Here is a 27,500-nt window from a genome sequence, read left to right as displayed (position 1 = left end):
CCCGTTCATCCATTATACATTTCTTCAGCCGAGCCGAGCCGAGCCGAGCTGTACGAGGACTTTGTTTCTTTATTTTGGGCTTCATAACGTGCCACACGTTCTCAATGGGAGGCGGGTCAGGACTGCAGCAGGTCATGCTCGCACCTGCACTCTCTGCTTACGCAACCATGCGCGTTGTCCTGCTCTGGGTGGCAGCATACGTTGCTCCAAAATGTGTACAAATATTTCTGCATTAATGCTGCCCTCACAGAGTTACCCATATCATGGGCACTGACACGCCCCCATTCCATGTGCACTGACACGCCCCCATACCATGTGCACTGACACGCCCTGATACCATGGGCACTGACACGCCCCCCATACCATGGGCACTGACACGCCCCCATACCATGTGCACTGACACGCCCTGATACCATGGGCACTGACACGCCCCCCATACCATGTGCACTGACACGCCCGCATACCATGGGCACTGACACGCCCCCATACCATGTGCACTGACATGCCCCCATACCATGTGCACTGACACGCCCTGATACCATGGGCACTGACACGCCCGCATAACATGTGCACTGACACGCCCCCATACCATGGGCACTGACACGCCCTGATACCATGGGCACTGACACGCCCCCATACCATGGGCACTGACACGCCCCCATACCATGTGCACTGACACGCCCGCATACCATGGGCACTGACACGCCCCCATAACATGTGCACTGACACGCCCCCATACCATGTGCACTGACACGCCCTGATACCATGGGCACTGACACGCCCCCATACCATGTGCACTGACACGCCCGCATACCATGGGCACTGACACGCCCCCATACCATGTGCACTGACATGCCCCCATACCATGTGCACTGACACGCCCTGATACCATGGGCACTGACACGCCCCCATACCATGTGCACTGATACACCCCCATACCATGTGCATTGACACGCCCCCATAACATGTGCACTGACACGCCCCCACGAGAACAGGATGCTGTTTTGTCCAAAAACCATTTGAAACGTCGACTTGTCGGACCACAAAACACGATTCCACTGTGACCGAGCCCAGAGAAGTGGGCGGGGCTTCTGTACAGTGTTGATGTACGGCTTCTGCTTTGCATAGTAAAGCCTTAACGCATCTGTGGATGCAGCGGCGAACGGTGTCGTCTGACAAAGCTTTACCAAAGTATCCCCGAGCCCATGTCCGGATCTCATTACAGACTCATGATGGTTTTTAAGACAGTGACGTCTGAGGGATCGGACATCACGCGCATTCAGAAGCGATTTTCAGCCTCGCCCTTTACGCACCGAGATTCGACCGGATTCCTCGAATCTTTTAATTATATCGTGCGCTGTAGAAGGTGAAACGCCCAAAATCCTCCCGATGTGTCTTTGGGGAATGTTGTTCTCACAGTGTCGGATTATTCGCTGACGCATCTGTTGGCAGATCGGCGAGCCTCGACCCGTCCTCGCTCTTGAAGGACTCGGCCTTTTTTTAGAGGCTCCTTATATACCATGATTAGACGATTTCCTCACCTGTTCCACATCACCTTCTTATTTCAACTTCTCACAGCGCTATGAACCCTAAACTGCCCCCGTCCCAACTGTTTATAACGTATCGCATGCATCAATTTCAAAATAAACATTTATCTTCAAAAAGCTATGCAGTTGATTAGACAAAACATCAAATCCCTCGTCTTCATACGTTTTTTGTTTAAATGCCAGTCAAAGTACATTTACACGTCACTCCTCGTTGTTTTTATTAGCATTTTCCGTACCGTACCGATTTTTTTTTGGAATTGGGGTTGTATGATGAAGATCCTCTAACGATAGACCTGCGATGAAACAAAATCACTTACATCGTCGATCAGCATGATCTGGAAATCAGCTCGTGTAGAGAGCAGTCTTGCATAAACACTCACATTCTTTCGAGTGAACTTGAAGTGATGAGGAATGACAAATATCACTATTTAGAAGAAGAAGACTTTATTTGTCACATATACAGTGAAAGTCTTTTTTCGCATATCCTGGGTTTTACGAGGTTGGGGTCCGAGTACAGGGTTAGCCATGATGCAATGCACCCGGTGAAAGTTTAAGGGCCTTGCACAAGGGCCCAACAGTGGCAGCTTGGTGGTGCTGGGTCTTGAACCTCTGACCTTCTGGTCAGCGAGTTAATAAGGAGAGTTAACTCTCACTGTTTTCACTAGCATATTTCTAGCTGGGGGGCGGGGGGGGGGGGGGTTGTGGGGGCACAGTACCTTAGTTTTTAGCATGTTTGCCTCGCTCCTCCAGGGTTGGGGGATTGAATCCCAACTCTGTGCTTCAAGGGTTTCCTCCAGGTACCCCAGGTACCCCAGCCTCCTTCCCCAGTCCATAGACATGCGTTGTAGACTGATTGGCATCTCTAAATTGTCCGTAGTGTGTGTGTGTGTATGTGCTTGTGTGATTGTGCCCCATGATGGGTTGGCACCCTGTCCAAGGTGTCCCCCGCCTTGTGTCCTGAGATTGTCTCCAGGCTCCCCCTGACCCTGTGTAAGATAAGTGGCACGTCGAATGGGTGGATATTTCACGCTGCCGTGTAAGTTTGGCGTCGTCCTGTTGGTGGATTATAGACGACCGTCGTAGCAGGGCTCAGCTTTTAATCACTAAATTCTCTCGACAGAACTTTGGCGTCGTCTGTTTTTGGTTGCAGTGGCTCTAAATCAACACGTGTCCCAAAACTGCCCATCCGATCCCTTAACCAAGGAATTATTTTACGACGAGTGAGTTTCGTCCGTGAAAGCGACATCGGGCTGCAAGCCAGCATTACGAAGAGGAGCAGAGCGAACTGCTAAAGAGTGAACTCTGGAAATGAAAAAAAGTCTCGGCACCAAATCTCATCCAGAATGTCCGATAGCTTGTCTCATAATCGAACTCGGGGCCTGTTACTATTTGATAAATCGTTCCAGAGCGATGATAACTGGGAGACGAATGCTTCACGCTTCAACATCGAACCCATTCTCTTTTGTAGACGACAGGTGTGGAGTTTTATTATTAGCACGCCCTATTCTCAGCGGATTTGTTCTGAGAGTGACGGAAGGAGAAGCGAGGAGGAAAGAGAAAGAAAATGAAAACGCAGGGTAGAAGAAGAAGAAGTACAAAGGAGAGAGATATGGTGTTGGGGGGTGGGGGGGTGGGGGGGGTTGGTGGCATTGACCTGGTTTCTTTAGACAGAATGAGCTCAGGGCGAAGCGGCACCGCCAGCGAGATCTCTCAGATCTATAGTCATAGTCGCAGTCTGACACGTAGACAAATTACACACACCGGCTTTCGGCAGACAAATATGCTAACTACGCCTTCATTCCTCAGCGCTGTCCGAGACTATCGAACCAGAGAGGATCGGAGTTGACTACTGAGCAGATCAGCGTGGTTATTATTTGTATCTTGTTATATTTTAGTGCCCATCATCATATTCTCTCTCTCTCTCTCTCTCTCTCTCTGTCTTTCTTTCTCTGTCTCTGTCCCTCAGGCAATGTCGGACATTCCTCCAAAGCAGTGGTGAATTGAAATAAAGCTTGAATGGGGAAACCGGAAGAGTGACTGCATCCCAGAGGAACTACACGACCCAGAATTCAACTCTGCTCTCACCCTGTTTGAAGGAACAAACTCTGTGCCACTTTCTCTGCCTTTAGCCTAAAACTTACAGCCAGAAATATCCAAAGTACACTCGTTTTTTATTATTTTTTTTATGTATAGTGCTAAAAAAGTTCAAGGAGGTCCCAAAGTGATTTGGCTTTGGTTACTTCACCATGACAAGGACTTTGTGCCCTCGGAAGCGTCTGTAGTAAAAATTAGCATGTAAAAGGAAATCAAGAGACATTTGATCCACTTTCTGTTGCAACTCTTCTCTTCTCTTCTCTTCTCTTCTCTTCTTTTCTCTTCTCTTCTCTTCTCTTCTCATTCCTCATGGTCAAAGAGACGACGCTGTCACCGAGGAGGATTAATGTGGCTCCAAAACCGATGAATGTGGAAGCCTTTAAGCGCTCCAATTAACTAAGTGGTCTGAAAGAGAAACGTGAACAAGGCCTCTCCGTCTCTGGGAAAAAAAAAAAGAAAAAAAAAAAGTGGCCTAAAATTTTCCGCTCAGATCCCGTCCGGTTAAGCGTGGGCGGGTGTGGGCTGCGCCGCAATTTGGGGTTAGGAGTGCGATGCGGATTGGAGGATGTCGGGGGATTGGGAAGAAGACGTGTGCAAGAAGGCGCTGGTGCTGGTGGAGGAGCTGTGCTTCGGCTCGGGAGGATACAGCCATAGCGCCAGCTGTGAGGAGTTCAGCTACATGATGAGGGGACCCAACAGACATATCGACACAGGTAATGATGGAAAAGCGCGTTAGACGCATTAGAGTGAATTATTGGATTTCCAAACGTAAAATCTAATTAGTCTGAAAAACAGGACGTCAGAAGGTTCTCGTTCTGACTCCTAAATTGCACAGGTTTTATTTTCGAAGGACAAACATGGCTCAGAGGCACTGCTTCGGGTATGCGCCACACCTGACAGGGCATATACGTCCGCACCGTTTTCAGCCCATGTGCCGAGTTCGAATCAAAGCGAAACTGCTCCTTTTGATCCGTTCGCTATTTGCAGAGTTGGACAAAGTACAGTGAGTGTAAAGTGTATACAGCGTGGCGAATAACAACGCGGACTGGACGCTCTTCAAAAATCCATCTTCGTCGTTAGAGGAGGATCCGGGAAATGAATCTGAAATGAAATTAATTGTAAGATGAATGAATGAAACATAAGAAGACGTTATTTGTTGATTTTTTTGTTTTGTTTTAATAATCAGGAGATCCCACATGGAGCGGCGACCCTTAGTGGGGGAACCCAAATAAATAAAAGGTATCAAGGAGTGAAATCATGCTAACGTTTGATACACTAGCTACGTTTACATCATTGTGATTGATGACAGTTTTAATAACGGTACATGAATACTCAGTACATGAATACTGAATGAGTACGTACTGAAATATCAACCAATCACGAACTAATGAAGCGCTAACCTTAACTACGCCATGATCCGTATGAATTCATGCGTGAATAACGACCATCTTAAGTACCTACTTGTTAACTGGAGCGGCTGTGGATCAGGTGGTAGAGCGGGTCGTCCACTAATCGTAGGGTTGGCGGTTCGATTCCCGGCCCACATGACTCCACATGACTCCACATGGATCCACATGACTCCACATGGATCCACATGACTCCACATGACTCCACATGGATCCACATGACTCCACATGACTCCACATGACTCCACGTACCGAAGTGTCCTTGGGCAAGACACTGAACCCCAAGTTGCTCCTGATGGCAAGTTAGCGCCTTGCATGGCAGCTCTGCTCCCGTGTGTGTGTGTGTGTGTGTGTGTGTGTGTGTGAATGGGTGTGTAAGACACAGTGTAAAGTGCTTTGGATCCGCTAAGGTTAAAAAGCGCTATATAAGTGCCAACCATTTACCGTTATACACAGACGCTATAGAAACTCCGTCTGGACGTCTTTATAAGCTGTCGACTTGTTTCTTATTCACCGAGAACCGTCTGTCTGACCAGCGCCCTTAGAATCGTCCTAATCTTCCCCCTGATTGACGTACTTAAGGTGATCGTTATTCATGCGTGAATTCATACAGTAAGACTCACATCATAGTGAAGGTTAGCTCTTCATTAGTTCGGGATTAGTACATGCCTTACCTCATCATTAGTTCGTATCTATTAGTGCATGATTATTCACGTACTGTTACTGTAAAGTGTTACAAAAAAAAACACAAAAAAAACCCCCAAAAACACAAATAACATCATGCTAATTTGCTCTCCCAGCCTTCCTCTGTTAGCATAAGTCACATTAGGTTAGAGTTTAGGAACCTTACAAATGATTGCTGTACGGAATGACAGAACAGCACTACAGAGATCTCAGCAGAGAGCATTAGATCGGACGATTGCTAAAAGCAGTCCATTCTCTTGATTAAGCTGAGCTATTTATCTGTATTGTCAAGATGGACGGCGGCGGCGGCGCAGGTAGCACAAGGGAGCCTGTCCTGTTTACACAGACGAACTCATTACCGTTTTCAGCTCTGCGCTCTCTCTCTCTCTCTCTCTCTCTCTCTCTCTCTCTCTCTCTCTCCGCTCCACTGCAGAGGCCCAAAACGACTTGGCTCCAATGATCTCTGCATTCCATTTAACAGAGAACGGCATAAAAATACAAACGCGCAAATTGAAACACGGTGCACGGCGGTTAACGCTGCCAGAGCGCTCACGCTCACACTCGGCGTCCCAGGAGGAGCCTGGATGCGTCCTGAATCCCACGAAAGGCCGGAAATAGAGCGCTCTAATGAGAGTAATTCAATCATACCAATGATGGAGACCTAGATTCAGTCGGCCATGATGGAAAAGAAAACACCCAGTTTATCAGGATTACAAGCAGCGCTTTTGACTTAGCTGAACGCTGAGCGCTGTGTGTGAATTAGCGAAGCGGTCTGGAAGTGTAGATGTTTTCTTATTCACAGTGTGTCGTGTGCTACACTGGGGGGCAGTGGATGCTTGCAGTTAAAGATCTGGGTTACTGATCGGAAGGTCGGGGGTTCGAGCCCCAGCGCTGCCGAGCTACCACTGTTGGGTCCTTGAGCAAGGCCCTTACCCCTCTCTACTCCAGGGGGCGCCGTATCATGGCTGACCCCAACTTCCTAACATGCTGGGGTACGCACAGAAAAGAATTTCCCTGTGCTGTAATGTGTACGTGATTAATAAAGACTCGTTATCCTTACAAAGCACCAGACGTGTTAAATACACTTTGGCTAACGTTATTAGCATGTTTATTAACGGTTACTCCAGGGAAATGACCCTGCGTTTAATCCCACCTCAGTTATTAGACATTAAATGACGATTAGAGAGAAATCTGATGCAGATATCTGTGTGTAGGCAGTAAAGTGATGAGAGCGACCGAAACGAATACAGCAGGGTCCACAAGTCTCCGGAATTTTTCATTAGTCGCTTATAAAAGCCAAAACGTTTTTTTTTGTTTTGTTTTTTCTGCTCAGAAAAGGATTATATCACTCACTACTAATATTTGACCAAGACGTGTGTCCATATTGATCTTGTCCAGAGGAACAAGCTAATACTCTGGTTGGTCTAGAATCGTGCGTGATCTTCTACGTGAACTTCCAAACCTTGACGCGTGAGCCAATAGAAAACAAGCTAGCACGGATGCCGTCTCTTCTTAACTAAATATTAGGACTTTTTCCCGACGCGCTAATCTCTTCCGTCCGCTTACAAAGCTAGCTGTTACCGTTAGCGCCGGATACGTTCGATTCAAAACGGCACCACAGCAGGGAATCTGCTGGGAGTGTCCTGTATCATGTACGGAGCTCGACGCGTTGCGTCACAGCTTTACCTCTGACGCTGGAGACTCCTTCCGTAAACGTTACGTAAACGGACGTCTCCGTTCAGGAAACTCAGACTCCCTGTGAATGAGCTGTTACTATAGAAACGTTAACGTATTTTTAGGATCAGGAACGTCGTTAGGATTGTAGCATACGTAACGCGTATCTTGAATTACACGTGATGTTAGATGTATACGTGCGTTCGTTTTTTCATAACTTAATGACCAAAAAATAAATAAAATGAACTATTCTCCGAACAGCATTATTTTTTTTATTTTTTTTTTTTACTGTGTAATCTGACAGTCCTGAGAAATGACCCCAGTGAAGTCCTCTTCAGTAGATAATGAGACGAACATGATACAGATCTGACTTGAGTTAAATGGACCACAGTGCAGGAAGTTCAGGTAATCAGATCAGCAGCGATCAGCTCGGGTGAGAGGCGAGGTCTGCGATGAGCGAAGCTGCATGCTAATATATCTCTGACGTTTCTTCTTCTGTCTGTCGGTAGCGATATTGAGACTGAGTGCAGAACTCGAAATGAGGAGAACTTCAGGAACTTCATCTGAAGCTCCGGGCAGCTGTCAGCTCTGGTGTTATAGGCTAGAGAGCCCGGAGGGGGCAAAAACTTTGTCACAGGGAGCAAGATAAAGGAATTTATAAGATTATATCCGTCATCTAGGACGTGTTGCGTTTGATTTTTTTAATATAAGAAACCCGGAATGTGAACAAAACGCTGTGATTAAAGGTTTTCAGCGAATAATGGTAAAAACCGATCGCATTTAATCCTCGCCAGTTGATTTTTGATGTTCATCCCTTTTTTTTTCTTCTACATATCGAGCAGTTTTTTTTTTCTTTTTCAAACGAGGCTTCGTCTCATTAAATACGCATAAATTTGCATATGTTATAAAACCGAAAATCTAGTCTTTAGAGTTAGAGTTAAAATATTTATTTAACTTTGAAGACGCTCTTAAGAGAAATACTCTTACACGACTAAAGGGATGTTTAGGGACGTGTAAAATCTCTTCAGTGCGGCTCTGCGGGAACCATCTTTGGTTCTGAATATAATATAAAAAAACTGATTTAAAATACAATGTGGTTTAGGTAGTGTGTGTGTGTGTGTGTGTGTGTGTGTGTGTGTGTGTGTGTGTGTGTGTGTTCTGTGTGTGTTCTGTGTGTGTGTGTGTGTGTGTGTGTGTGTCTGTTCTGTGTGTGTGTGTGTGTATGTGTGTGTGTGTGTGTGTGTGTGTGTGTGTCTGTTCTGTGTGTGTGTGTGTGTGTGTGTGTGTGTCTGTTCTGTGTGTGTGTGTGTGTGTGTGTGTGTCTGTTCTGTGTGTGTGTGTGCGTGTGTGTGTCTGTTCTATGTGTGTGTGTGTGTGTATGTGTGTGTCTGTGTGTGTGTGTGTGTGTGTGTGTGTGTCTGTGTGTGTGTGTGTGTGTGTGTGTATGTGTCTGTTCTGTGTGTGTGTGTGTGTGTCTGTGTGTGTGTGTGTGTGTATGTGTGTGTGTGTGTGTGTGTGTGTATGTGTCTGTTCTGTGTGTGTGTGTGTGTGTCTGTGTGTGTGTGTGTGTGTGTGTGTGTGTGTGTGTATGTGTGTGTGTATGTGTCTGTTCTGTGTGTGTGTGTGTGTGTCTGTGTGTGTGTGTGTGTGTGTGTGTGTGTATGTGTGTGTGTGTGTGTGTGTGTGTGTGTGTGTGTGTGTGTGTGTGTGTGTGTGTGTGTGTGTGTGTTATAAAGAAAAATTTAAAGAAAATAACTCATAGTGTGATACATATATCAGGAAACAAGGTTTTCATGGATATATGACATGACTACTCTCACATGACTATTGCGTAACTCTCATGTAACTCTCGCATAACTCTCGCATAACTCTCGTCACTCTCTAATAACTCTCTCATAATGCTCATGTAACTCTCACATAACTCTTGCGTGACTCACATTTCTCTCATGTAATTGTCACTTAACTCTCACATAACTCTCTCATAACTCTCACATAACTCTCACATAACTCTCACATAACTCTCTCATAACTCTCACATAACTCTCACATAACTCTCTCATAACTCTCACATAACTCTCTCATAACTCTCACATAACTCTCTCATAACTCTCTCATAACTCTCACATAACTCTCACATAACTCTCTCATAACTCTCACATAACTCTCACATAACTCTCTCATAACTCTCACATAACTCTCTCATAACTCTCACATAACTCTCTCATAACTCTCTCATAACTCTCACATAACTCTCACATAACTCTCTCATAACTCTCACATAACTCTCACATAACTCTCTCATAACTCTCACATAACTCTCTCATAACTCTCACATAACTCTCTCATAACTCTCACATAACTCTCACATAACTCTCACATAACTCTCTCATAACTCTCACATAACTCTCTCATAACTCTGTCATAACTCTCACATAACTCTCTCATAACTCTCTCATAACTCTCACATAACTCTCTCATAACTCTCTCATAACTCTCACATAACTCTCTCATAACTCTCTCATAACACTCACATAACTCTCTCATAACTCTATCATAACTCTCTCATAACACTCACGTAATTCTCATGTAACTCTCATGCAACTCTCACATAACTCTCTCATAACTCTTGCTTAACTCTCACATAACTCTCTCATAACTCTCGCTTAACTCTCACATAACTCTCTCATAACTCTTGCTTGACTTTCATGTAACTCTCTCATAACTCTTACGTGACTCACATTTCTCGCATGTAACTGTCACTTAACTCTCACATTACTTTCATGTAACTCTCATAACTCTGACATAACTCTTGCATAACACTCGCATAACTGTCTCCTAACTCTCACATAACTCTTACATAACCCTAACGTAACTCTCGCATAACTCTCACATAACTCTTACATAACCCTTACCTAAAACTCATATCTCTCAGATAGCTCTCACATAACCCTCGCATAACTCTCCCGCAACTCTCGCACACCTCTCACGTAACTCTCGCTAACGTAAGTCTCACGTACTGAATCTTATAATGACATTTTCCGTGAAACGATCCGTTGCCTGTGATGTACAGTAGCCAGCCAGCTAACTGACTCCTCCCTGGAAAGCATGTCCAAACAGAAGACTTTGGAGACGCCTCCACGCACGGTACGTCTCGAGAGAGCGCCAACGTCTGTGCCGGTAAATGTAAAAGCTTAATGCATTAACGTTTGACAGTTTCAACTATTCTGGTTAGGCTGCATTTGATCGGGCTGGATAAACCACCGGCTGCTTTCGTCCTCTAGTGTGCTTTTTATTTCCTCTCTCCTCTCGAAAGGATCGATGCGTTAACCCTTTCCAAGAGCACGCAGGGATTTATTCTGACGTCTACACTCTCTAACACTCGCCCGCTGCATTTATTTCCCTCTCCATCACTGTCCACTTGGCTTGTCCAGGCCTTTTGCTTTCTGTCTAGCAGGGGAAAGTGCTCACTGCTTTTATTATCCTCCTTCGTTCACTAGCTCTCACTCTCTTTCCATCTCCCTGACAGCGTGCAGTAAATACGTTATCCCGACCAGCTGGCCCGCCGGTCCAATTCAACACTCGCACCAATCTGTTACCTCCCGTATCTCCGTTTTTCAATTTTTCCCCTCCTTCATCCCTTCTGCATTCCCTTCCCATCCTTCTGCCCTCTTTTCTGCCTGTCATCCCTCATTTCCTCGTCCATGTCTCACTAGAACTCTCCCTTCTCCCCTCCGTTACCAATCATATCGTTTTTATTTTATTTCATTATTATTTTTTGATTAACGGCGTGCACACACGCCAGAGAGCTGATTCACTTAAGAGGAGGAGGAGAAGAAGATGGAAGCAGAGGGAGGGGGAAAGAAAGGGAAGAGAGAGAGAAGAGAGAAAGGGAGAAGACAGATAGAGCGCCCTCCACTAATATTGGCACCCTTGGTAAATATGAACAAATAAGGCTGTGAAAAATTTGTCTTTATTGTTTTTCGATCTTTTGTTTAAAAAAAAATCACAAAAAATACTCTGCACTCATGGAGATCAAACGATTACAAACACAACACAGGGTTATCGAAAAATATCTTTGGTAAATATAGGTGTGCAGCAATTATCGGCACCCTTTTAGTCAGTACTTTGTGCTAGCTCCCTTTGCCAAGATATCAGCTCTGAGTCTTCTCCTATAACGCTGATGAGGTTGGAGAATACATGGCGAGGGATCTGAGAGCGTTCCTCCGTACAGAATCTCTCCAGATCCTTCACATTTCAGGTCCACGCTGGTGGACTCTCCTCTTCAGTTCACCCCACAGGTTCTCTATGGGGTTCAGGTCAGGGGACTGGGATGGTCAGGGCAGGACCTTGATTTTGTGGTCAGTAAACCATTTCTGTGTTGATTTTGATGATGTTTTGGATCATCGTCCTGCTGGAAGATCCAACCACGGCCCATTTGAATCTTTCTGTCAGAGGCGGTCAGGTTTTCATTTAATATCTGTTGATATTTGATGGAGTCCATGATGCCATGTATCCTAACAAAATGTCCAGGTCCTCTGGCAGAAAAACAGCCCAAAACATTAAAGATCCTCCTCCATATTTAACCGTGGACATGAGGAACTTTTCCATACGGCTACCTCTCTGTGTGCTCCAAAACCACCTCTGTGTTTATTACCAAAAAGCTCTATTCTGGTTTCATCTGACCGTAGAACCCGATCCCATTTGAAGTTCCAGTAGTGTCTGCACACTGAAGACGCTCGAGTGTGTTTTTGGATGAGAGTAGAGGCTTTTTTCTTCAAACTCTTCCAAACAGCTTGTGGTGATGTCGGTGACTTCGGATTGTAGTTTTGGAGACTTTCTGACCCCAAGACACGACTAACTTCTGCAGTTCTCCAGCTGTGATCCTTGGAGATGTTTTATCCACTCGAACCGTCCTCTTCACAGTGCGTTGAGACGATATAGACACGCGTCCAATTCCAGGTCCATTCATAACATTTCCAGTGGACTGGAACTTCTTAATCATTGCCCTGATGGTGAAATGGGCGTTTTCAATGCTTGTGCTATTTTCTTAGAGACACTTCCCATTGTGTGAAGCTCAACAACCTTTTGCTGCACATCACAGCTACATTCCTCGCTCTTACACATTGTTATGAATGACTAAGGGAATTTGGCCTATTTTTATGAATTTTTTTAAATAAAAGATCAAAAGGTTCAACAATAAAGACGATTTTTCACAGCCGTTTTTGCTCATATTTACCAAGGGTGCCAATATTAATGAAGAGCACTGTATGGAGTAGTGGGGAGATGGAAATAGAAAAGCGAGTTCCTTTCTCCTTACACAATAAAAGGGAAATAGATTGTGTGTGTGTGTGTGTGTGTGTGTGTGTGTGTGTGTGTGTGTGTGTGTGTGTGTGTGTGGAGGTAATTGAAGAGAGAAAGTAGAGATGGTGGGAAAGGAGTAAACAGGTGGGGGGTAAAGAGGCATAGAGGGAGAAAAAGACGGGAAGAACAGATGGACGATCCGAAATGCTTAGTGGCAGAGTCAAGCAGATGACTCGGGAGAGTATTACAGATCAGTCAAAGCGCACATGTCAGTCATAGAAAAGAAGGCGTGGCCTCTGTGTGTCAGTCACTTCAAAGGAACCACGGCCTCTGTATTTGTCAATGACAGGAAAAGAGGAGTGGTCTCTGTGTCAGTCACAGTAAAGCAGGCGTGGCCTCTGTGGGTCAGTTACAGTAAAGGAGGCGTGGCCTCTGTGTGTCAGTTACAGCAAAGGAGGCGTGGCCTCTGTGTGTCAGTTATAGTAAAGGAGGCGTGGCCTCTGTGGGTCAGTTACAGTAAAGGAGGCGTGGCCTCTGTGTGTCAGTTATAGTAAAGGAGGCATGGCCTCTGTGTGTCAGTCACAGTAAAGCAGGCGTGGCCTCTGTGTGTCAGTTACAGAAAAGGAGGCGTGGCCTCTGTGTGTCAGTTACAGTAAAGGAGGCGTGGCCTCTGTGTGTCAGTCACAGTAAAGCAGACGTGGCCTCTGTGTGTCAGTCACAGTAAAGCAGGCGTGGCCTCTGTGGGTCAGTTACAGCAAAGGAGGCGTGGCCTCTGTGTGTCAGTTACAGTAAAGGAGGCGTGGCCTCTGTGTGTCAATCACAGTTATAATATACTGGCAGAGAGGCAGTATTTAAGTATAATAATAATGTTTTTAACCAGACATCGGGGTTAAAGGTTCCCGCACAGACGGAACAAGTGTTCATTTGATAGAAGGATGTTTTATTTCCTCACCGAGTTTCAGTTCCCACCACACCACCACCCCATTCTCCAACCATGATTCACTCACACACTCCGCAGAATATGTCATAAAAATCCTTGTGATTAAAAGCTCATATTAGAGGCTTAATCAGGGGGCGAAAGACGTCTGCGTGGAGAGAGTCGTCATCCTGGCAGCTTTTTATTCCCTCGAGGAATAAACCCACTCGCTGCTGCTCCACTTCTCCGTATTCCGGTCAGGGATTGGGGATTACCGGGGGACTGGGTTGTTATTTCTAAACACAATCCTCCGTCTTTCCTTCCATTCTCTGGATCTCTTTTTATCTCAACTTTAAAAGAAACAATCCGTCTCCTCCTCCGTCTGTCTCTAACCCCCCCGTCTCTCTCTCTCTCTCTCTCTCTCTCTCTCTCTCTCTCTCTGTAATCCTGCTTCGCTTTCTTCCCCCTCAGTCTTTGGTCTCTGTCCTTTATAATTCCTTCCTTCATGTCTGTTTCCATTTTCCTTTCTTTCTTTCTTTCTTTCTTTCTTTCTTTCTTTCTTTCTTTCTTTCTTTTCTTTCAGTTCTGTCCATCCTGTCAGTCAGCACTTTCTCTATTTCATTCCTGTTTTTTCATTTGTCTTCCTTTCTTTCTTCCTTTTACTTTCTGTCTCTTTGAGGTTTCTGCTTCTCTTTCATCTTTCTTCGGTTATTTGCCATATTTGCTGAACTTAAAGTTTAATGCACTGACACTGGAGACTCCTTCCAGACATGTTGAACTGATGTCTCCTTACCCTGGGGGAAAACTTCACCATACCATTTTTTAAATCTGTTTATTATTAGAGGTGCGTCCACCGTACACGGCCCTGCAAACGCGCTGTTACTATGGAAACAATAATGTATTAGAACGAGGGTATTAATACTGTCAGAGCTGCTTTTATAGGAAATAAATCAACACCCTCTGACCAATCAGGATTGAGAATTCTCGCTCGTTTTTTCAGAGCCTTGAGCTCTGTTTACCTTTATATTGTCCGTCTGTCTCTGTCTCAATTCAATTCAATTCAGTTTTATTTGTACAGCGCTTTTTACAATAGACATTGTCTCAAAGCAGCTTTACAGAAATATCAACACGGTGTACAGATATTAAAGGTGCGAATTTATCCCAACTGAGCAAGACACTGAGTGGCGACGGTGGCAAGGAAAAACTCCCTAAGATGTTTTAAGAGGAAGAAACCTTGAGAGGAACCCGACTCAGAAGGAACCCGTCCTCATCTGGGTAACAACAGATAGTGTGAAAAAGTTCATTATGGATTCATATGAAGTCTGTATGGCGCTAGGAGCAGCCGTAGTCCCAGTAGTCTGGAATTAAAGAAGATTTGAGCTCCATCCAGAGGCAGAAAGGATCTGGATCTCTAGTATCTCCATAAATTCGTGTGGGGCTCGGCGAAAGGAGAGAGGGAGAAAAAAGATAATTATGACTGTGAAGTAGTAGAACAGAATCTAGTCAGGGTAGGCTTGAGTAAACAAATACGTTTTAAGCTTAGACTTAAACACTGAGACTGTGTCTGAGTCCCGAACACTAATAGGAAGACTGTTCCATAACTGTGGGTCTCTATAAGAGAAAGCTCTTCCCCCTGCTGTAGCCTTCACTATTCCAGGTACCAACAAATAGCCTGCATCTTTTGATCTAAGTAGGCGTGGCGGATCATATAAGACCAAAAGGTCGCTTAGATACTGTGGCGCGAGACCATTTAGTGCTTTATAGGTTAATGAAAGTATTTTATAATTAATGCGAGATTTCACTGGGAGCCAATGCAGTATTGATAATATCGGTGTGATGTGGTCGTATCTTCTAGTTCTAGTTAGGACTCTAGCAGCTGCATTCTGGACTAATTGGAGCTTATTTATATTCCTACTGGAACATCCAGACAGTACGGCATTACAGTAATCTAATCTAGAGGTGACGAAAGCATGAACTAATATTTCTGCATCATGTAGTGACAATATGTTTCTTATTTTAGAAATATTTCTGAGATGAAAGAAGACTATCCTAGTAATATTATCTACATGAGCGTCAGATGATGGGCTGGAGTCAATAATCACTCCAAGGTCTTTAACTGCTGCACATGATGAAACAGAAAGAACATCCAGAGTAACCATGTGATCAGAAAGAATACTTCTAGCTACACGTGGGCCTAGTACAAGTTCTTCTGTCTTATCAGAATTAAGTAGAAGGAAGTTAGTTAACATCCCACGTCTAATGTCCTTTACACATTCCTCAACTTTACTAAGCTTATGTCTGTCCTCTGGCTTCGCTGAAACATACAACTGTGTATCATCAGCATAACAGTGGACGCTAATTCCATGTTTACGAATAATTTGACCTAGAGGTAGCATATATAAAGTAAAGAGCAGTGGGCCTAAAACAGAACCCTGTGGAACTCCAAAAGTAACCTCAGTACGCATGGAGAAATCACCATTTACATCTACGAACTGATAACGATCGGTCAGATAAGACCTGAGCCAGGAGAGGACTGTTCCCTTAATACCAACAACATTTTCTAATCTATCAAGGAGAATAGTGTGATCTATAGTATCACAAGCTGCACTAAGGGAACAGTCTCGCTCTTTCTTTAATCCTCTTTCAGTTTTTCTTACTCGATTTCTCTAATTCTTTATCTGATTTGGTCTGCGTCTATATTTCTCACTCTCTCACTGTCTTTTGTACTTTTTTCACAATTTGTTTCAATCTGTACTCTCAGTTCAACTCAAAATGGCTTTATTGGCTCTGTCTGTCTGTCTGTCTGTCTGTCAGAGATATCCGTCAGCCTCCTCTCCGTCATCGTGACGTTCTGCGGCATCGTGCTCCTCTCCGTCTCACTCTTCGTCTCCTGGAAGCTCTGCTGGTTGCCATGGAGAGACAAAGAGGGCGGCGGCCTCAGCCTGACAGCCGGGCTCCTCCCTGGAGGGGCGGGGCTTCATGGGGTCGCCGGAGGCTCCTCCCTCCTCCCCCCTTTATTGCAGAGGAAAGACACGCACTCCTCGTCCTCTCTCTATCCGTCCCTGGCCCAGGCCGGCCAACACCACCCACACTTCTCCGACCTGATGGCGGTGGAGGGCGGAGGGGCCATGATGGTGGGTGGGGTCGTGGGCGGGCCTCAGGAAATGCAGGAGCACTCCTACCTGGACATGGACTCCTACCCGAACAACGCAGGTGAGTCTTAAGTGCACGCTGATGGATGATGTAAGCGGAGTGTAGTCGTTTTATTTCATCGTAGCTCTATAGCCAGAGGATCTTCATCTTCATCTCCATAATCTGAGATTTTATCTCAGTGTACAGTGCGGTGTAAACACCCTGAAGTCAGACGTCTGTCCTTCCGGTTCTTTCTGTACTCGTCAGAATACAACTCGCTGTTTTTAAATAAGAATTATAAACGTGAGAAACTTTTACAGTCCGGTATCATGACCTTTTATTGCTGTGCGAGTGATTTAAAAGTACGACTGAGACGCATCATTGATTTAGCTTTTTCAGTAATCCTCAGGCGTTAGCAGTGAGAGTCTCGAAAATCAAGATTTTCTATGAACTTTAGCCAAAATCCATCGTTTGTGTCTCAGATCACAGGCTGCTGCGGTTAAACCGGCTAATTCTACTTTCATATCGACTCGAGTGAATAATAAAGTGTAGGAGACACAAAACTGCTGCTAACTCCCGAGTATCTACACTATAGCACCATGTCCCAGCTCAGAGCTTACAGGAAACGATGGAGTGGTGAATACGACAAGAGCGGAGCTTCCGGTTCTTATTGTCTAGTACACGTGTGGGACACAGAGTCTTCTTTTCCTCCAGGGAATATTAAACTGAGCCAGACGTCTCCCGAACTGCCGCCACCTGACGGAGGATCTGCTGCTAAAGATCTGGCCAACGCCCACTCGCAGCAGGTCGCCCCCAGGTCAGTGACCTTTCACCTTTCACCTTTCAGAGTTCTGTACATATTTAAAGACTCTCTCTTGCTCTGTTTGTCTGTTTATCTGTCTGTGTGTCTATCCAATTATCTATCTATCTATCTCTCTATCTATCTCTCTATCTATCTATCTCTCTATCTATCTATCTATCTATCTATCTATCTATCTATCTATCTATCTATCTATCTGTCTGTCTGTCTGCCTGTCTATCTATCTATCTATCTATCTCTCTATCTATCTATCTACCTATCTATCTATCTATCTCTCTATCTATCTATCTATCTATCTCTCTATCTGTCTATCTATCTATCTATCTATCTATCTGTCTGTCTGTCTGTCTGTCTGCCTGTCTATCTATCTATCTATCTATCTATCTATCTATCTATCTATCTATCTATCTGTCTATCTATCTATCTGTCTGTCTCTCTATCTATCTGTCTGTCTGTCTGTCTGCCTGTCTATCTATCTATCTATCCATCTATCTATCTATCTATCTATCTATCTATCTATCTATCTATCTATCTATCTATCTATCTATCTATCTGTCTGTCTATCTATCTATCTGTCTGTCTCTCTATCTATCTATCTGTCTGTCTGTCTGTCTGTCTGTCTATCTATCTATGTATCTATCTGTCTGTCTGTCTGTCTGTCTGTCTGTCTCTCTGTCTGTCTGTCTCTCTATCTATCTGTCTGTCTGTCTGTCTGTCTATCTATCTATCTATCTATCTATCTCTCTCTCTATCTATCTGTCTGTCTGTCTATCTATCTATCTATCTATCTATCTATCTATCTATGTATCTATCTATCTATCTATCTATCTATCTATCTATCTATCTGTCTATCTTTGTCTCTGTCTGTTTGTCCCTCTTTCCATCTATTTTTCTATCTGTCTGTCTGTCTGCCTATTCATTTATCTATGTATCCCTCTATCTACGTTGCTGTCTGTCTGTGTCTCTGTCTGTCTATCTGTTTTTCTTTCTATCTGTCCATTTATCTATCCGTCTGTCTATCTATCTCTGTGTCTGCCTGTCTGTCCATCAATGTATTTATCCATCTATCTATTTTCATGTCTATCCATCTATCTATCGCTCTATCTCTCTGTCTGTGTGTAATTTTATATCTATGTGTCTGTCTATCAGCTGAGTGTTTAATCACTTGATCAGTCTGTCTCTCTGTATTTATTTTTACTAGAGCATGTATGTATTACCTTGCCCTTGTCTCTCTCTCTCTCTCTCTCTCTCTCTCTCTCTCTCTCTCTCTCTCTCTCCAGGCCCAAGCCCATGACTCATCAGCTCTCCAGTCCTGATTTCCACGCAGAGGAGAAGAGCGAGCAGGTGACCAGCATCGGGCAGATCAAGCCGGAGCTGTACCGGCCGCGGCAGGGTGAGCAGGGCGACGGCAAGCAGGGCGACACGTGCGGAAAAATCAGCTTCCTGCTCCGCTACGCCTTCAAGTGAGCTCACATCACCTCACACACTTCCTCCTTCCAAAACCCTCATGATCCCTCCATCTGCTCCCTTCTTCAGCTAAAAATAAACAACACACACACACACACACACACACACACACACACACACACACACACAGAGACTCCTTCGTTTTAATCGCAGTACAGTTTGTTTAACTGATTAATCGCTGCTGATCCAAACCCTTCTCCAGTCTGTAACGCTCATGACGTCATCACCTGATCACACCTGGTGCTCCTCCAGCGTCCAGGGGGATCATTCGGGGGCGTGTCTATAACATGACTGACAGATGTAATCTGAACACGACCGAGCCTTTTTCCCTCTTTATAGTGATTGCGGTTCAGTGTGACATGACGTGCAGCGAGTGGCACTCACGTCTGACGTGAACGCAGGGCTTAACTCTTTAAATGAAACGGTTCATCGTGGAGACGAAGTGGCGTCTGGGCGGTGCAGGGGAGGTTCCGCTTTTCTGCGTGTCACTATCAGACAGGCGCGTGAGGGAACGACTGTTTATAGCTACTGTAACGTGAGTTTCCTCTAACTATAAACGGATGAGATCTATGACGTGAAATTCTTCGACGTAGAACCGATCGTAACCATCGGCCGCGGCTGAACGCTCCGGGACGTGCCGATAGGAAAACAATCACCGCTGGGGTGCGAACACACCGTGCTAATCCTAGCGGAACATGCTGTTCCCCTCCTGTGCTCGCAGCTTTATTTTTATCCCGGTCAGGATATTTTTAACACCATTGTTTCACCTCCTTTCTCTCAGAGTCCAAATCAGCCGTAACGTAAATAAGATCTTTTTTATTATTATTTTTTTTTAAAAAAACGTGATCTCTTACATGACGTTCATTAGGGCTCGGCGGGTCGGATAGATTTTAGCACCGGGGGCTATTTAAAACAGTTGACTCGGAGAGATAAAAGGACGCGGGGAAGACGTACGAGAGAGTTTGAATTATAGCCCTGCTCGAGTCTTTTATTTCAGCGGCTCTTCAGCGAGCGCATGAAAGTGCTGATGTCTGAGAAACGAGAGAGAGAAGCAGAGCCATGAATTATATATGGCCGACCACTTTAAACAGGCCCACGCCGTCAACACATAATGACGCCGAGCTTCGTTACATCCACTGTAGTGTAGTGGAAGGGGAGGAAAAAGGAAAAAAGACGGAGGCTGAGAAGAAGGAGAGAAAGAGGGAAGCGCTGGATGAATTGTAAACCGGACGCTCCATGAATTCAAACTCGACACATATATCGAGGAAGGAATAAAGCGCGGCTGGGCATGCGGTTATGGGGAAATCATCAACGGCGATGTGCTGCGACGCCTGACGGAAACGTCCCCGTCCCCGTGAAGGAGCCGTCTCTATGGAAACGATGACATATTAAAACGAGCAGCCGCGCTACTGCGAGAGCTGCTGTTCTGGAAAACGAATCGACTCCTCCGACACGAGCGAGCGTTTACATTCGCGCCATTTCGCCGGACGCCCTTCATCCAGAGCGGCTCGCGTTTATCTCATTTATACGCCTGAGCAGTTGAGGGTCAAGGACCTGGCTCCAGGGCCCAACCCGTGACCTCCCGATCGGTAGCCCAACGTCGTAACCACACAACCCGACGTACACGGGGACATCGCGCGCGTGCGTCCTGTCCCGTAATCCCGTTCCGCAGACGAGAAAACCCCCGGAGAAGAAAAACACGTGCGCGATAAAGAAAAAAGACATGGATGACAATTAAGTCAGCGGTATGCTCGTGTAAACACAGTGACAACCTGCTGAAATCGTGATTTGAAGGTCCAGACAGCTGATCTGTGCTGCGTGTGCGACGTAAACAAGCGTAGCGACGCTCTTCAGGTGCTCTGTCGATGACATTATCACATCTCCAGCGGTGTCGCGTTGTCATCTTGTCGTGTTGGCGATATACCGACGTGTCACGGCGAGAAGTGGTTCCGGGAATAACAGGTCTGAGCCCGTGGGACACTCTATCCGGCTGTTATCGCGCACACACACACACACACACACGCACACGTGCGCGCGCCAGGGGAATAGCAGCCATTTTTAGCCGCCGCCTACACGCTCCTGAAGTGCTATTGTTATTTATCTGTTGATTTGTCTCTGCGGTTTGTGGCGCTGAGGGCTACAGGGAGCACGTCTGAAAGCGCGGCTTTGTGTTCGCTGCGAGCGAGGAGGGGAAGCGGGACGCGCCGTCACTCACTGATTAAGGAAAGGAGCGAGACGCGAGGCGTTAATACGACGTGCGAATACAACAGCCGGTTGTTAAATCGCTGCCAAAGTTAGAAGAGCCCTGTATTTATGATGACAGGTTTTTATCCGAAGCCGCATTGTTTGTCCGGAGCGAGTAGCGCTGTCAGAACCGTCGCCTTCTTCCTCTCCACATGCGGCTTTACCGCCATGACTTATTATTCATGTGCGCGTACAATACGCTCCAACAAACGCCGCGGTGTAAGAGGAACAAAACACTGTGTGGACTGCGCGGTTAGCGGAAAATAATCAACTTCAGGGTAGTAAGAGTGGCTCTTTTTTTTTGGGGGGGGGGGGGGGGGGGGGGGTTCAATCGAACAATCGAAACCGTTACAGAAATTCTAATGGTTTCCATGACAAATACCATTACAAACCATCAACTAACCATTAAAACCTTTACAGTTTACCACTATTGGTTCTTAATGGTATCCGCTAGACATAGCATGCCATCAATAGAAGGCAACAAATTACCAGTAGAGACCCACAGGGACCATTAGAGTTTCCATTAAAACCAATTAACACCAGTACAAATTCTATAAGGGTTTCTGCTGTTTGTTTGTTTGTTTGTTTGTTTGTTTTTCTTTCAGAAGATTAGCTTCGTCTAATCTTCCCCTGGGTAGGAACTGAAGTCTGATTGGTTGCAGAGGCATTCAAGCCTGTGGTCCAATTAGTCATCATGGTAAAGAAGGCAGGAACTGTGCTCTGATTGGATACAGTGGCTTTGGGGGTGGGAACCGTTCTCCGATTGGCTTTAGCGCCATTTTAGCTCCATGTAAATAAATAAATAAATATCAAACGGCGCTAGACGTGACGGAGTACGATGAGACGAGACCGGCGTCGGCGTGGGCGAACAACAAATGGAGAGTCGATGTACCGTTTAAGACATCCTGCTGTTTCTCTAAGAGCTCTAATGAAGTGACGACGCCACCGCTAACGTTGAGGGACACGTCCTAATAAGGTCCGGTTAGATCCCGGAGAGATCCGTGTCCCGTAATTAAATCCACACACAAGGGCGTTTGGGGTTGTCTTGCGGGACCTCCGGTCTGCACCGCCTGCTCGCCATGCTATAGACGAGGCACGAGTGATAACGGTGCATGTAATAAGGCCTACATTATTGATCAAGTCCTCATGCTTCAGGCGCTTCTCTTGCAGCATGTACACACACAGGCATTAAATATTTAAGCTTTCATATTTACTGCAGCTTGTAACTCAGAGACCTGAATCTTTATCGATCAAACTCTTAACGCTTTTGTACTGACCCAGATTTAAATGTTTTACTTAAAGTAGAGAATGAAAAATCGCTGGTGCGTATATCACAGAATGAACCTTCTGAAAAATCGCTCGTGTAAAAGTAACGCATAGGAAAAGGACTCGCGATGAAGGAGACACGATGTCTAAGTCTGTCAGTGCCAGAAAAGGAGGCGTGGCCTCTGTGCCTGTAAGTCACAGCAAAGGAGGTGTGGCCTCTGTGCCCGCAAGCCCTAGAGAAGGACACGTGGCCTCTGCGCCCATGAGTCTCAGCAATGGAGGCAGGGTCTCTGTGCCTGTCAGTCTTCGTGAAGTAGGAGTGGCCTCTCTGCCTGTAAGTCACAGCAAAGGAGGCGTGGCTTTCGACACATCAGAACAAACACTTTTGTCTTTTTAAAAGTAAACAGTTTACATAGAATAACTAAAATAATTAGAATGACATATGGGTTTATGAGATTTACGAAATCATTGCATTCGGTTTTTATTTACATTTTACACAGCGTCCCAACTTTTTGGAATTGGGGTTGTAAACTGATGGCAGCTTTACAGTGCACTAAACGCGGGGAAATTGGTGGACATTTGGTTTAAAGCTCGGTGACGTGGATCATTCTCTCTCTCTCTCTCTCTCTCTCGCAGTACGGAGCAGCTGGTGGTGAAGATCCTGAAAGCTCTGGACCTGCCAGCCAAAGACGCCAACGGTTTCTCGGACCCGTACGTGAAGATCTACCTGCTGCCCGACAGGAAGAAGAAGTTTCAGACCAAGGTGCTGGCTTTTCCCTCCATCCTCCTCTTTTACTCCTCCGCAACATTAATGTGCAGCTCTGATACAGAGGCGTTTATCCGAGCTTCTCTCATTCTTTTCCTCGTCTGTGGTGTTAAACTCAACCCGCTCACTGGCCACCTTTTCCTTTTCTTTCTTTCTCACATACTTTAGTGGAAAAGCGTTCTGAGACTCGTTCAACCTCTCTAGTACTCCTGAAGAATGTGGAACGGTTTCGACTCTCCAAATGTTCTGAAGCTTTTTGGTTCCTCGAGAAACATCTAGAGTTGCACGATAGCTTTCTCACTCTTACTGTACTGCATACGGTGTGAGGTCAGTTTTGAAAATGGGAATTTTAGGCAAATTTCAAGAAGCAAATGAAGCATGTTATTCAAGGCGATGATCAGAAGACCTTATGACACAATTATAAGCCCTTTCCGATAAATAACATAAACCTAAACGAACATTTATTAAAGTTTCCCAACAGTTATCATGAAGACCTGAAAGAAAGTTCCTATAAGACCTGAATCCTGTGATTTTAGCGTGACAAGCTGGGTATGACTCGGGCCTTACCAAATATTAGGTCAAAATTTGCTTCCTACTGACGTACTTTCGAAAAAATAAATAATTGAATGGATGTGACGGTGGTGCAGCATTTCACGTTTTAATCCATCTTTCCTAAACTGTGACTCCTACACAGTCCTCGGCTAAAGCACTAACCATTTAGTTACATTTATATAACATTTTCCTAATATTCAAATCCTAATTCTGGAACATTCCCCTGATATCATGTAGAAAGCATGGCAGCAAAAATATGCAATCTAATGAAGTGTAAAGGTTTTTTTTTTTTTTTTAATGAAAAAATGAAAAAAAAAAAACTTCACAGCGGTGTTTGGACCCCGAAGATCGCTGCTTGTGCCTCGTTGTTTCTTTCTCTACTCTTTACCCCTCTCTTTTTGGATTCGTCTTCTTTCTCTGTCGCTTTACGCACCCCTCTGTCTCTCCGCCTGGCAGGTGCACAGGAAGACCCTGAACCCGGTGTTTAACGAGACGTTCCAGTTCGGCGTGCCGTTGGCCGAGCTTCACTCGCGCAAGCTGCACTTCTCCGTCTATGACTTCGACCGTTTCTCCAGGCACGACCTGATTGGTCAGGTGGTTGTGGAGAACCTGCTGGACTTCAGCGAGGGCAGCGAGGACAAGCCCATCTGGAGGGACATCGTGGAAGGAACGGCGGTGAGACGCCTGTTAAAGGCAGCGTCACATCTCACACACACACACACACACACACACACATAAATGTACACACTGCAGATCCGATCGAGACGCATGTAGAGTGTGTTGCAGCCGTTTTGGTCGGCGCTCGGTTAATTACTGCTTAGCAGTTTGTTTGTCTATAATTTGTCATCTGCAGGCTCAGTGTTTTGGGTCAGTTCATTCCAACAGCATGGAAATCATTAAGATCTCCAAGAGTATGTAAATTACATTTATATACCTCAGGCATCCGGTCTCGTTTCCTCACACTCCTCACACTCTGCTGGTTTTCTAACACACCTGACTCAGCTCGTGAAGGGTTTGATAATTAGCCGAGCTGAGTCAGCTGTTTTAGAACGGAGAAAACACTAAAACATGAGGAGCATGGGGTCTCTGCTAATAAGCTCAGGAGCTGCAGCTTCCAGAACTGATGCTCCAGGATGTATATATATATATATATATATCTCGAGCATGATGTAGAACAATCGGAATGTGTGTATGAGTGTTACATTATACAGAAATATAATTAAACAGCATCTGAATTCAAATCACAAGCCCGTCATGGGCGTGGCCTAATATTATAATGAGTTTGATTGACAGTTCTCTGAGAAACTGAGACTTCTAGTCTGAACACAGGATCGTTCAGCCCTTTGAGAAGGTTTTCAGAAGGTGTTGGTGCTCTTTAGTTCTTCCATTTATGTCTTCAGAACGTTCTATACACATTAGTTCCTCAAAAGGTTCCTGAACCTCTTGACATCTTTAAAATGCTCTGAAGCGATTTAACTTCTCAAAGGATTTTGGAGCTCCGTAGTACTACAAAACACTCTGGAAGGGTTCAGTTTCTCAAACACTGTCATACTCTTTAGTTCTTCCAAAGGTTATGGAACTATATAACTTCTCATAGGATTTCAGCTCATCAAACGCCGTATGGAACTTCCTTAAAAGTTTCCTTTCTGGAGCTCTATAGTAAAATGCAATGGATTAGTTTATCACAAGGTTCAGGAACTCAAAAAAAAAAGGTTATGGAAGTCCTCAAAAGATTTAAAATTACTCAGTTCCTCGAATGGTTCTGGAACTATTAAAATCCTCGAAAGGTTCTGGAACCCCCAAAAGCTATGTAAATATTTAATCCCTCAAAATATTTTAAATACTTTATTTATTTCCTCAAATCATAATGAAACCCTTGAGTTCCGTAAAAGGTTTCTGGAGCTGTTTAAGTCCTCAAAATATTTTACATTCTTCAGTTCTTTAAAAGACTTTGAAACTCTGATGTTCATTAAAAGATCCTGGAACCGATTATTTTGGAGCTCTTTAGCACTTCAAAAGCATCTGAATGGATTCGTACCCCAAAAGGTCCTGGAACTCTTTAGTCCTTCCAGAGGTTCTGGAACTATTTGAGTCTTCAAAAGACGTGAAGTAATTTAGTTCCTGAAACTCTTGCTTTTGGAAAGATTTCGTTTCTCAAAAGATCCTCATAAGGTTTTGGAACCCTTTTCGAACTATCGAAAGGTTCAGGAATGGATTTCGGAACTCTAGCTATCACGCTTTTGTTTCTAGAATGCTTCGTTTTTCTTTTCTTACAGACTCTAAAACTATTAAAAGTTCAAAACAAGTGTTTAGTTCCTCAAAATATTTGGGAACTCTCGGAAAGTTCTGGCGCCTCTGTGGAACCGCAGTTAAAGCTGGATGAATGATATGAACGCGGGATTTCTACTGTATATATTTTACACACGAGTAGTGATATTCGTGGATTATTCGGCTGTCGTTTGTAATCACACCCTGAACATCGAGCGCTACAGGAAACGGAGAGAGAGGCTGCGATTCCGAGGCAAGTTCCCATCACAAACAGTCGGGGCCTGAAAGGGAAAAAAATCTGTTGGAGGAATAAATAGAGTTTATTACGGAAGGTCGAACTCTTCTGAGTGTGTGTGTGTGTGTGTGTGTGTGTGTGGTGGAAAACAGTGCTTATTCTTAAGCACCCTGATTATTGGGTTCACACACTCAGACTGCAGCCACACACTCCCACCCCCTCACACACTTCGCTGACGATTATGATTAAATACTGGGGATTTTTTGTTTACTCGACCTGCTCCGCTTCCTCTTTTCATCAAGACTGGAGCGTGAAGATCCCTCGTGGAACCAGGCCCGATGTGCTGGCATTAAAGTTTTATATGACAATAAGTGCACATCCTGTGTGCTCAGGGTTTATTATTATTATTATTATTATTATTATTTTAAATGATAAATTATTCAAAAATACACGTTTAAATATTTTTACCCAAACATTTGAAAACATGTCACGTTCCAGGCTGTGAGACTCTTCAAAAGTTCCTCAAAAGGTTCCAGAACTATTCATATCTTCAAAAGTATCTGAAGATCTTTAGTTCCTGAAAAGGTTCTGGAACCATTTCAAGCCTCAAAAGGATCTGGAACTCTTTAGTTCCTTAAAAGTTTCTAGAACCAGTTACATCCTCAGAAAAGGTCTGGAACATTTTAGCTCCTCAATAGGTTCTGGAACTACTTAAATCTTCAAAAGGGTCTCGCACTCTTTAGTTCTTTCATAGGTTCTGGAACTGTTTACACCTTCAAAGGAGCCTGGAAAGCTTTAGTTCCTCAAAAGGTTCTGGAACTCATCTATCAATTCAACTATCTCAACTCAACCTGCTTTGATTCCTCTTTTCATCAAGACTGGAGCGTGAAGATCCCTCGTGGAACCAGGCCCGATGTGCTGGCATTAAAGTTTTATATGACAATAAGTGCACATCCTGTGTGCTCAGGGTTTATTATTATTATTATTATTATTATTATTATTATTATTATTATTATTATTACTATTTAAATGATCAATTATTGTCACTAAATCATCTTTAGTTCCTTAAAAGGTTCTGGAATCATTTCAATCCTCAAAAGGATTTGGAAAGGATCTGGAACTCTTTAG

At 44.7% G+C, this 27,500-nt stretch overlaps 1 protein-coding gene across 1 annotated transcript in view; it reads left to right on the top strand.

The window, feature by feature from the left end:
* Window positions 1–27,500, top strand: part of syt3 (synaptotagmin III) — a 57,401-nt gene that overhangs the window by 15,699 nt on the left and 14,202 nt on the right. Inside the window, exons 2-7 of the mRNA XM_017496100.3 lie at window positions 3,514–4,354; window positions 16,437–16,835; window positions 17,469–17,571; window positions 18,855–19,037; window positions 23,188–23,314; window positions 24,326–24,544. Coding sequence (XP_017351589.1) covers window positions 4,207–4,354; window positions 16,437–16,835; window positions 17,469–17,571; window positions 18,855–19,037; window positions 23,188–23,314; window positions 24,326–24,544 — 1,179 coding nt within the window. The 5' untranslated portion in view covers window positions 3,514–4,206. The remainder of the gene's footprint in view (window positions 1–3,513; window positions 4,355–16,436; window positions 16,836–17,468; window positions 17,572–18,854; window positions 19,038–23,187; window positions 23,315–24,325; window positions 24,545–27,500) is intronic.

The sequence above is a fragment of the Ictalurus punctatus genome, chromosome 2 (genome assembly GCF_001660625.3).
Source record: "Ictalurus punctatus breed USDA103 chromosome 2, Coco_2.0, whole genome shotgun sequence".
NCBI lineage: Eukaryota > Metazoa > Chordata > Actinopteri > Siluriformes > Ictaluridae > Ictalurus > Ictalurus punctatus.
This window is presented reverse-complemented; position numbering and strand designations above follow the sequence as displayed.